This window comes from Phyllostomus hastatus, unplaced genomic scaffold, assembly GCF_019186645.2.
Source record: "Phyllostomus hastatus isolate PE091 unplaced genomic scaffold, TTU_PhHast_1.1 phas_scaffold_1066, whole genome shotgun sequence".
Taxonomy (NCBI): Eukaryota; Metazoa; Chordata; class Mammalia; order Chiroptera; family Phyllostomidae; genus Phyllostomus; species Phyllostomus hastatus.
The window spans coordinates 16164716-16177356 of NW_025334004.1; the positions used below are offsets into that span (position 1 = coordinate 16164716).

Below are 12641 nucleotides of genomic sequence, written 5' to 3' on the forward strand. Positions count from 1 at the left end.
CCCAACTCCTTGCAGTTCTTGGAAACGGTGCTTCTCAGAATGTGATACTTGGTTTGTCCCCACCCACCTAGGTATTCACATGTGCTCTCTCCTGCTGGCAACCTTCACCCCACCTCTTCCTCCAACCTGTCACCCGCAATGCATGCACACTTTTCCTCCTGTCTGATATGTGCTCAGTCTCCAGGTGTCAGATTAAGCGGTTTCTCTTCCGAAAGTTTTCCTTGAACACCCAGGCCTGAGTTAGACGTCCCTCCCCCCACCCCCTGCCCTGTAGTTTCCATAGCCCCTTGTGGTTAGTCTAGAAGGGGGTTTTAAAGGACAGAAAAGTACAAAGGATTCAATTTTGGGGGGAACATCAGAGTCCAAGAAGTCAGGTAACCTCTGCTTCAAACACAGAAATGCTAAAAAAAAAAAGTGAACAGTTGAAAGAAAGGAAGGAATCTCTGGGTATGAGATAGGAAGAGGGAACTCTAAGGCACCTAGGAGTATTTGACAGGACTATAAAGCCCCGATGGCTAAGGACTGGGAGGTGAGTGCCCACTCTGGCCTTGTGTTCTAGAAAGCTGGAGATCTGGACTTGAGACCTCTACTTAAAGCTGGGACACTGGAAATGCTCTTAGTGACTGGAGGATAGAAAAACAAAAACCACCCTGCCCCCCGCCCTCCCCCCGCAAAAAAAAATCCTTCCACTGGTCCAAGGCCACAGTGAGGAACTTTGTGGTTTGTCTGGGACTCTGGACGAATTTTTTAAAAATGCCTGCTATCGAAAGTGAAACCACTGTCTCGCCTATGCCATTCACTGGCACGAGGCCCCAGTTTACACTCCCCATGTGCTGAGGGAATTCTGAAGTCAACACAATATAAAAGCCGGTTCCAAAGTGATGAATCCAATCCTTGGTCCTTTCAGCGGCAAATGCAAAGACCACTTGTTTATTCTGATCTCTCACAGCATGAATAACTGCCATTGATGATGAGTTTATAATAAGAAATTATAAACGAAAGTAGGAACTGAACCGCATGAGGGGTGAATTGAATCAGTAAACTGGGGAATTAGCCCCTTGAGAAATTGAGATGATAGAACAATTTGGAAGAGATGGTAGAATAGTCATGTTCAAAAATAACTACAGAGTCAAAAATACAGAATATAACACTATGAAAAAAGAGTAAGCAAATTTGAAACAACTCAAATACAATATATAAAAATAAAAATTTAGTCACTTAGATTTAAAAACCTCAGTGAATGAAATTCTTTTTTCATCAGGGCAGTAATATCAGTCAAAAATCCAATAAAAATAACTCATAGAAAGGGGAAAATAAAGAAAAGTAACATAATAATCTCATTTATAAATACCATTTTAGAAACCCTAAGAAAAAATGTTAACAAGGAATCCCAGCAACACAGCAAAAGAACATCACATCATGAAATGAAAAATGGAAAGATCACCATAGATCCTGAAAAGTCATGAGACAAAATTCATTGTCTATGTATAAATAAATTGTTTTGGTTAATTTGATAAAAAAGTGAAGTTCAGTCCTAAAGCCAATACCATGCTTAATGGGGAAATAATAGAAACTTTCATTTAAAAAATTTATTTATTCATTTTTAGAGAGAGGGGAAGGGAGGGAGAAAGAGGAAGAAAGATACATCAGTGTGTGGTTGCCTCTCCCGCACTCCCTGCTGCATACTCCCTGACGGGGACCTGGCCTGCAACCCAGACATGTGCCCTGACTGGGAATCGAACAGGCAACTCTTTGGTTTCCAGGCTGTCACCCAAGCCACTGAGCCACACTAGCCAGGGTGAAATTTTCACGTTAAAGTCAGTGCAAGATAAGCATGTTCTCTTTTAGCAATCCCCTTACAAAAAACGAAGCAAAACAAAACAACCCCCGCCCCCCCCTCAATTAGGAATATGTTTGTTTGCAGGTAACAGAATACCGGATTATAATTTTATATGTGTCTGAGACTACAGGAGGCTTAAACAAATAGGGTTTTATTTTTAAGTCTGTAGATAGGTGGCTGCTTTGATTCAATGCTTTGATAGTTTGGGGCTGGTCAAAGGTTATGTTCACTTACTGTTTTGATATATATTGCAAAATTGTCCTCCCAAGAGGTTTCACCAATATAGACTTACCGATAAAAAATGAGAATGCCTGTTTCCCTACATCTTTTTCAACATTGGCTATTTCCTAACTTTAGTTTGCTTCTTTTATAGGTGAAAAAAAAGATATCTCAATGCCTTGATTTGCATTTCTTTAATTATAAGTGAGGCTGAACAGAACATTATCACTGGCCACTCTTATTTTTCTATTTGTGAATATTCAGCCATAACTTCACGTATTTTATGTTGACTTGTTCTTCATATGTGTTCTGCACGATCTGAGGTGTTCGATATGGCTTTGAAATTCACAGCGAAAGGTGAGTTGTGCCAAACACCGGACCGACTGTGGGCAGCTTCACGCCGCACTTCACAGTCAGGAACACGACAATGACAACCGAAAGACAAACATGGGGACAGATTTCCTGTTTGCCCCCAGCTGCGGTTGTCCCAGTATATGGAATAAAATACACGACAATGGGAGAGACAGGAAGCCAATGCTAGTTACGAAGAGTCTGACGGATGGAAAAAAGGAGCATTTTCCTTGATTTGGCCAGTCCCTCGCTATCCAGAATTCACCTGGGCATGCAGTTCTGAGAGGTAACAACAAGTCGGCTTACAGGATGTCTCACTGGAACGGGTTGCTCGGCGAGATCTCCAAGGTGTCCGTTGAACAGGATGGGCTATTTTTTCCCTCAAAGTCTGTCCCAGGACTCCTCCAGCTCTTCTAGGAATGTGGAAGCCTGCAGGGCCTTTAGAAATCAGTTAACAAAAATGCAGCCCAGAGAAGTTAGGTCGCATACTAAAGGTCACATTTTTGCTTAGAGACAGAACAGAAAATTAATAGCTAAAGCTTACCCTAGGTGCTAGGTATTACTCTAAGCACTTTACAAGTAACAACTCATTATTTCTCGTAATATTCCCATAGAGTAGGTGTCATTCATATTCCCATTTAACAGATGAAAAAACGAGGCCTGGTGAGGCTGAGTAACTTCCCCAATGTCACACAGCTAATCAGTGGCAGAGTGAGGCGTTGAACCAGAAACTTGGCTCCAGAATCTTGCCCTTAAATATATGACTCTATGTCATGCTCATAGCAAAGCCCCTTCAAATGTACAACTACACTGAATTTCCCCCCAAATGAGATGACGATAGTTAGAATATTTTTCAAACTATTTTGAAAAATAAGTATTACCTCAGAATCCAATATACTCACATACAAGTGTGTTATAATGGAAAATTTCTTTAAAAACAAGGCTTATGCTTACTAATTGTGATATACCCTGGTATATTCCCTTTCGTTTTTCTATTTCTATCATTACCCTTTTATGAAAAAAAAAATGCAGGTCACACTTTACTAATTAGTCATGATCCACAGTTTGAAAAAATGCTTCTTTAAATTACCCTGCTGGCTCACATCTCAGTTATGAAAGCTGTTGGTGATTTATACATGTTAAATTTCCATCCACACATCACTTGGAGTGGGAAAGACTGTCAGATAATTTCTATCAAGCTTATCTCTCCCTGCAGTTAATTCTAAAGATGATACACAGGGGCTTTAAAACAAATCACCGTGCTGTAACTTAGGAAAACCTTTATTCACCCATCCATCCATCTATCCATTTGTTCAATAAATATTTGATCACCTCCTATATGGCAGGCTTTGTGCTAAATTAGGAATTGGCAAACTATGGCCTACAGGCCAACTCCAGAGCAACACCTGCCTCTGTAAATAAAGTTTTATTGGCTCATAACTATGACCATTCATTTAAGTATTGTCTGTGGCTGCTTTTGTGCTATGATGGAAGAGTCTCGAGTAGCTGCTACAGAGACCATGTGCCCCTGTGAAGCCCAAAATATCTCTTAATCTGGTCCTTTACAGAAAAAGTTTGCAGAGTCTGGTGTTAGATTCTAAAATATATTGGCATTTTAGACTGGTCTCTGCCATCCTGGAGATTTGAATTATTCTACTTGGCTTACATTGGGTTTCAAGCTCCTTTGGTTGGGGGTGGGGGCTGGGGTGGGTCCAGGCTTTTTGCCTCCCTCTAATTGCCTCGGAGAACACCTGTTCACAGTAGATGCTCAGCAGGCATCTTCTGCTGCTGAAATTATTCAGTAGATCTGGCAGCAGATATTGGAAAGAAAGCAACCTACCTATATGGCAGGAAAGAGAATCTAGTCCTTTCATACAGCAAAGAGTTTCATTTTCTAGATGTCTGTCTTTGCTGCCACGAGAAGCAGGGCACCCACTTTTTTGAGTACCTACTGTGCATTTGGCCCTGGGGTGGGGAGAGGAAGAAAGACTTGATTCTTTGTCACTTGCATCAGATGGGAAGAAAAATGAGATAAATGCATTTAATTGTTATTCTTATTACTTCTGTTTGGGGACCTGCTTGTCCTTGATGGTGATTTTTTCCAGCTTCTTAGAATCTTAAATGTTTGTGTTCCAATAGTTTTTAACTTTCCTTAATCACTAATGACTCCCAGGAGTAATTGCTGTGTGTCTTAGTGTATAAGCTAAGTGTATTCCTACTTCTTTCTTCTTTAGTTCCTTCTTTTCCTTCTTTCCTTTTTTTCATCAGACCTTCTATTTTGAGTATCTCTTATGTATCAGCACCATAGATATATAAAAGAAAAGGCTGGTTCTTCTGGTCTTATGGGAAGGACATAGAAATAAATACACAATTAAAATATAGTGTATTGACAGAGGGACACTCATGTTTTCTAGCATCACAGAAGAGGGGTGCCTAACCTGGGGAGACTTCTTGGAGGAGGTGACACTGAGCTGAATCTTGAAAAACTCGCTGGACAAAGAAGGAGACAGGGTATTTCAGACAAGGGACCTGCATATGTGAAGTCTAGAGGTATTTGAAAATAAGGTGTTTTCAGGGGATAGTAGAGATAAAAATATTGACCCATCATCAATTTGATTAAAAACAATTTTATTTATTAATTTATTTGCTTATTCACTCACTTATTCAATTTGTTTATTTATTTGTAGTGGAAACAGGTTGTGTGAAGCCAGTCCTTTTAACCAATCTGGTTAGCCAGTTGGTCTGTGTAAGTCACCATGGCTTTGGCCTCTTGGGTGAGAAGCACCAACTAAATGACTTAGCCTAACTTGTCATACCCAAAAGTAGTCTGACAGGAAGATTACTGTCGCTGTTAAGCCATTAAAACTTCAGCCAGGTAAGATGACTGGGTGGTTGTGACACTGTCATCTCCTTCCCCTGGTAAGAATGATCTCCTGCAGTGGCAGATTGCCCGCTGCCTCCTCCACGCGCCTGACCTTTCCGTCTTCCCAATAAATCTGCCTGAGCTTTCTTGCCTCCCTTGGTATCAAGAGGGGAGTTTGTATGAAGACCCTTTGGGAATCGATGTCAAATGCTCCACAAATGTTCTGTTAAGTTACCTCTGCAGCAGGCTGGAAATGGAGCAGATTAAAGAAATAAAATATGGTCTGAACGGTTTTGGAAAGCACTAGCCAGCTGGGACTCGGCTCTGTCATCTAAGGTGAGTATGGGGGCAGCTGATAAATGATAACAATTTTCTGCCGCACGTGGGCTTTTAATCTTCCCAACAGCCTGGAGGAGGAATGTTTGATATGGTGACCTGAACAGTGTTTGCCCTGTTTTGGGGGACTGCAGGTGCGGGTTTCAGATTTCGTGGACGCCAAATCCAGAGATTTCACAAGAACGCCTGTACAAAGAAGACCCGTGTTGGTCAGGGCTTTGGGGGCTGTTTTTGGAGTGGAGGCAGGTATAAGCCACGGAAACTCACTTCCTGTAGATGAAACAAATAAGGCGACTTTGTTAGGAAGAATGAAAGTATCTAGCAGGAGAACAGGTGTCGGTGGGCCTCCTCAGGGACGACGGTAGCCACAATCTGAAGGGGCACCAACAACCAAGGAAGTTCCCTCTCCCCCAACTCTCCTTTCCTCTCTCGGTCCTGTGGGTTGCCCCCCCCCCCACCCCGCCCCGCTCATTTGCTTTATTCTTCCCGCTACGCAGCCCACCTTTTTCTGTCTCTCCTGGGTTTCACACAGTTCCAGGCCTCAGAACAGAGTGACTTTCAAGGCTGGGTCCCAACTATAGATACCCAAGAAAAAGAATGGAATTGGCCTCATGTGGGTTAGGTCTCTACTCCTGACCCATCCAGCTGACACTGGGGAGCAGGGAGAGCTGTCTAGAACACTTTGGCTTCAGGGAGAAACACATTTCTGGGTGGGAGTTACCAGTCTCACTAGTAACAACATCTTTACTTGTCTCACTAGAAGATTGTGGGCTGTGTAGAAGCCCCCCAAATTGCTTCTAGGGCCTCAGTGATCCATTAGAGAAGTAGCCTCTTTTGAGGAAAGAGTTGCTTTGCATTGCAGGCTGGGGATTTCCACGTAGGGCTGCCTATTAGTGTTTCTGTCTGCTTTTTGGGAGTTTTGCTTTATGTCCTCCCTGGGTGCCGTTGAGGAGGTGAGCACTGTGTACATAATGCTGCTCCTATTACTGAGTCACAGCGCACAGCTTAGGTGTCCTAGGAGGGTGCTCTAGGAGGCACTTATATCCAGGTTTAAACCTGGAGCTTTGCAGAGGTACTATAGTTCATGACCACACAGTCAAGTGATCTGGCAGGGTGAATGGGTCCATATGCGGCCATTTGCCCAGAATGGGTCTGTCTGTCTGGCCTTTGAGTTGGCAGCTGCTTGTTTACTATTCTCCCAAAGCTCCCACCGTCCACCTACCCCCTCTTATCAATGTTAGTGTCCACCCGCACCCGGTAGGGGCCCCGCCCTCCCCGCTGCAGGATTTTTGCATTCTTGCCTTTGGATCTGCCCAAGGCTATTTCTCATACTTGGAATTCTTTCTATTTTCTTCCATGTCTATAATTCATATGTTATCACTTAAGGTAAAGTCCAAGAGCTATGTCTACCATGTACTTTTCCCTAATAATGCCATCCTTCACTGGTCTTCCCTATTTTAGAACTCATTCAATAGTTGTTCACTTAATAGTTACATACTGAGCGGAGTGAGGGTCATTTATACTAGTTTGCTGGGGCTGCCACAATAAAGTCCCGCAGGCTGGGTGGCTTACGCAGCAGAAGTGTATTTGCTTGCAGTTCTGTAGGCTAGAGGTTGAAGATCAAGGTGTTTGGTTTCTCCTGTGGCCTCTGCGTCTGCCTTGCAGATGGCCCCTTTCTCAGTTGTGTCTTTCCTCTGTGTGTGTTTCCCTGGTGTCTCTTTGTGTGTCCAACTTTCCTCTTACAAGGACATCAGTCAGATCGGATTAGGACCCACCCAAAGAGCCTCATTTTCACTGAATTATCTTTTTAAGGGCCCTGTCTCCAAATATAGCCACATTCTGATGTACTTGGGGACTTGTGCTTCCACATACAAGTTTTAGGCGGACACAATTCAGCCCATACCACCAGTGGAAACAGGGCTGGATGAGACATATGTAGTCCTTGTCCTCTCATCGTTTGACAGCCTGGTGGAAGAGAGAGATATTGTGGGATTGGTCCAAGAAGTGGAACACATGGTGCTTGAAAAGGTGTCTGGTGTTGGGGGTTGGCTAGGAAAGGTCCCCCTGAGGAAGTGAAATTTCTAGGAAGGATGGGTGGGCGTCGGCCAGGTGAAGAGGGAGGGCTGAGTATTCTAGACAGAGAGGTCAGCCTGTGTGAATTCCAAGCAACGGGAAAGAACAAGACATATGAGGAACGGAGGAATCCAGTGTAACAAGGAGTGGTAGGAAGGCACCAGAAGGTCAAAAGGTTCGGATTACACTGGATAGTAAGTCTTGACATCCTCATTACATCCCGCCTCCACCTGTTTTAAAACTTTTTTTGCGGGGGAGGGATGGCATGCATATTTTGCTTCTCATGTTCTTTGCAGGGGAAGAGACCCTTTCAACTCCTTCATATCCTCCGCAGCATAGGGCTGAGAATATAGTAGGTGCTCAGTTAATAAATTACATGGGTGTAATGACACATGAGATTGGTAGAAGCACTTTGTCTAAATTTGGGTCTGGCTCAATCCCGGTGGGGCTGTATTCTGGGAGGACTTTTGGTGGTATAATGCCACCTAGTGCTCCTTTGAGTTACAACAACAACAAAGGGGAGCAGGTTGGTGAGTGTTTGTCAGGAATCTGAAAAATTAGAAGCAAAGCATTTTCCTTCGTCAGCTTTGTCCAACCGTGCACGCATCCATTCATTCATCCATGTGTAGGTCCCCCTGCATCTCTTTGCTGTGAGTCGAACGTGTCACGTTCCTTTCAGTCTCCTGTGGTTCCCTGATCTCCCACATTCGGGCCTGTCTTTCCCCACCTCATAAGAAATGCTTTCAAGTATCAGTGTCTAGGTTCCCTGAGCACCCATGTTCAAGTGATCCCACCATACTTATGTGTTAGAATTGTACACTTTTCTCCCTCTCCCCCAATGCAAATGGCAGTGACTCTGCCTTAGTCAGGTCTGTGGTTTTTGTGCCCCCCTGTGCCTGCAATGTAGCAGTTATTTAAAAAGAGTGTCTTCTGGTTTGAATTCCTGTCACCTTGGCAGGTCGCCTGTTTGTGCCATGGTCCTTTAGGAGTTTCCTGTGGGATGAGAAGACAGAGCCTCACAATGGCACAAGACACGAATGGCTAGGTCATTCTCCCATGTTATGTACCTTCAGGAATGTCGTGGAGTCTCTCTAGATCAGGGTGGTCCCCCAGCTGGTGGTCCCAACGTGGAGTCAGGTTTCCTGTAAGCCTACCAGGCAGCCTGAGACGTGATGCCCGCCCTTGTGCACCCCGTTTCTGCTAGCTTGGCTTATAGTTTGGTTCCACCGGCTTCGTCAGCTCCATCTGCCACCCACCCCCACTGTGCCTCGGCCAGGTTTTGTCCTATTTGTCCACCAGAGAGACAGTCTCAGTTCATGAGTGAGATATCATGGCATGAATGGTAATTTTCCACAGGTGAACTTATAAACTCAGTGAAGTTCCAATGAAAATTTCTCATGATGAACTTGAAAAACACCCTGAAGTTATATGGGATGATAAAGGTTCATGAACAGCTAATGTAGCTTTGGCAGAAGTAGGGGTGGGGGCCCTGCCCTTTAACCACGATTGATGCCTGGTCACAAAACCATAGTGACCATAGTGACCATAAAACCCATGGCACTGATGCAGGAGCAGCCCAGATATCTCAGAACACACCCACGTATACTGAGGAACCGAGGTGTTGAAACATTGGCTCACTCCATTGAGAAAAATAAAATCAAATCCTCATCTCAAACACAAATGAAAGGATGAACTCCAGATGGATTGGAGAACTGAGTGTGAGAAAGTCAAACTATGAAGCTAATAGAAGAAAATGACAGAGAATACCTTTAGGACCTTGGGATTGAGAAGGACTTCTTAAATCACACTGAAAAAGGCATATAAAAATAAAATGTATATATAAAGGGTTACGAAATTAAGGATTATTGTTCTACAAAGGATGTCACAGGAGAAGTTTCCAATCTTTGAAAGCAGATGGTTTTCCAGACTTTACAAAGACCTCTTGCAAATCAAAAAGGAAAAGGCCAATAGCATAATTGGCAAAGGCTATAGACAATTCACAAAAGGAGACACCAGGTGGCTTATAAATATATAAATAAATGCTCAAATTCACTAGTAGTCAGAGAAATGCGAATTTAAAAAATATGTGTTGATGCTTTTCAATAGTGACAGAAATTTTTTAAAAATTGACTCATTAAATGAGTCAGTATTTATACAGCACTTAGAATAGTATCATGCACTTAGTAAACATTGTGACTTTATAAACAAATAAACTACCACATGCTGGCAAGGGTGGGAATGGGGGGCAGAGACCTTCACACTGTACACTGGAGTGTAGTGTAGGGCAGCAGTTCTGGTGTGCGGTCTAGCAGTGCTTGGTGAGGTTAAGTGCTCAGGCCTCCATCAGGCTACCAGACACCTTTGTGCCCTTGGAAAATGGAGTTCACCCCTGGGCAGGTATATTGGAAAAGAGGCACAACCTCTGGGTAGCCCAGCCTTCTTAGGCTCGTGACTTGACTAAGGAACAGAGCTTTTATGGGAAGGAGACATCTTTCTCCAGTAGGGCACAGGATATGGGGAAGAGAGTGGGGCTCGCTTCTCACCTCCCATTGGCCTCCTGGCTGGGTGTCTTTGTGCACAAATACTCCCCATGACTTGAGCAATCTCACTCCTAGGCATATATTTCAGAGGAATTTGCACACAGGTCTGTGAGGGACCACAGACAAGGATGATCATTGCTGCACTGTTTGTGGTACTCGAGATGTGCAGGCAGCCTTGGTATCCGTCATTTGGGGGATGGAAGTACAATGTGTGGATGCCCCATACAGGATACTATGCAGCAATCAGAAGCAATGAACTGGGATTACAATACCAACTGCAACCATGGATAGATACTGGGAAAGAATGTTGAGTGAAACAGGAGAAAATAAGACGGTACCCTAAAGTCTGATACCACTAAAAATGCTATACAATTTTCAAAAATACATATCCAAGCTCAGTAGCATGAATGCCGATGGGGCTGAGGATGAGGAGTGGGAGTAGGGATAGGGATAAAGGGGAAAAAATAAAAAGAGAGGGATCTTTCTTGATTCATGAACCAAGAAGTTTAATTTCTCCCATTCTCTGAACCTGAAGTCTAAGGGGTGAAGTCTCCAGCGAAGGAGAAGGAGGTGGGGGTAGGCGGAGACACGGTCTGGAGAGAGGAGCCCCAGGTGCTCCGCAGATTTTCCCCACGTGGCTCCAATACCTGGGCACATTTTCCCAGGGTGTCTTGAGCTCTGCATCCCATTTTTCTCACCACCAGTAACCAAACCTTTTGAACCCTCCACCTTTGTTTTCCCTGCCTGTGTCTTGCACACAGTAACCACTTCCTAAGGGTTGGAATTCACTCGAATTGAGGTGATTTCTTTTTCCCATGACAGAATCTCTCTGTCAGAGGGCAGAGGGTGGCTGCCGGTCCTTTTCTCTTCCAGGACTGTCTGATTCACATTTCTATGTAAGCGTTAGTCTTTCGGTTCTCCTTCGCCAGCTCCCCAGTCTCCTCCACAGTCCTCTTTCTTGGTTGCTCCTTGCCATCCTTGCTCTCTTTCTCTTTGGTGTTTCTAACCTCTGCGCTCACCTTGGGACTACTACTAGTATCTCAGAGGCACCGCCCCCTTATTTCCTTGGTCCCACCCCATTCAGAATATTTGCATATTTCTCGGAGGAACACCGCCCGGAGGCAGGCCCCATTCGAACGTCCAATTACTCCCCTTGGAGGGCGTGACCGTTGCCAGGCGACGGGAGGACGCCGAGCGCCTACTTGCTGGCAATAGAAATAACGTGGTAACGTGGTAACGTGGAGCGGTTTCAAACGCTGGGGGCAGTGCACAGACCCTTCCTCAGACTCCTTCCCAGTTTCTGCGACGTCCACAGCAGGCTCTGAGGCCGCCGCCAGACAGCGTCAGGATGGCTGAGGTCAGGAGCCAGTGCCCTTCTCTGTGCCACCTCTCCCTCGCCTGCTCCCCGTTGTCCCTCTCCTACTGTCCTCTGTCAGTATTTTCCGCATGAACACCCCAGCCCTATCCACAGGCTCACCTCACCCCGTCCCAGTCGGCTCTGGCCCCATTACCTCCTTTCCGTCCTTCAGTTGAGTGGGTGGATATTCCCCACCCCCTCTATTAAATTGGCTCTGTGCTAAGCGTAGTAGGAAATTCGCGACAGGCACCCACCCACTCCTACATTTTGATCCACAAGAGAGATACACATAGACATACTGATGTCTCACTGACATGGGACCCACAAGAAGTCTTCATAGATATCTACTATCATCCCTATTCACGGTCTTGAACACGGGTCACACCATGATTCAACTGATTACCTGCTGTGACACATCTTCATTAAGCTCTTCAGCCCATCACCAGTGCTCTGTGTTATCACTGACCATCGTGCTATGATCTCCTGGCCTTTATTCACTCCCCCACACTGTAGTACACCCCATCTTCCGCCTCACTCATTCATATCTTCTCTCCCCATCTCCTCCTCCCATTCCTTCTAATTTTCTCTCCCCCCCCCCCTTACTTGCTTTTCAGTATTTCCTTCCCCCCAACTAGTCGCCTTGGTTTATTTCATTCTTCTTCATTTTCTGTATATTAGCCCCAGATACCAATACTATGAAATAATTATTCCCTCCTCTCCCTTTCCTTTCATTATCTCCCCTTATTTCTTCCTTCTGTTTTTCTTCTCACTTAATCTCAGCCAACTTTTTCTCATCTCTGCTTTCATAAGTCTTCATTTCCACTCTGGCCTCATTTTTCACTGTGGCTTTCTTTCCCTTTTCCCTTTTCCCCACTAATTGATATTCCCAGGACCTAAAACAGCGCCTGGCAGGTAGTAAACACTTTAGATAGGTACTGAGTGATGGAGTATCACAGTTCCTCTCTGATTAGTTCATGCTGAAACCATGTTTCCAAAATAAATACCTTTATGTGCCATAGCAGTGTTAATACCCATTGGTTGTTGGTCACAGCTAAGAGATAC

At 44.5% G+C, this 12641-nt stretch overlaps 1 protein-coding gene across 1 annotated transcript in view; it reads left to right on the forward strand.

Annotated features, from left to right (window-relative positions):
• Positions 1-511: 511 nt before the first annotated feature.
• CFAP58 (cilia and flagella associated protein 58) overlaps positions 512-12641 on the forward strand; it is a 105603-nt gene continuing 93473 nt past the window's right edge. Inside the window, exon 1 of the mRNA XM_045854520.1 lies at positions 512-529. Coding sequence (XP_045710476.1) covers positions 512-529 — 18 coding nt within the window. The remainder of the gene's footprint in view (positions 530-12641) is intronic.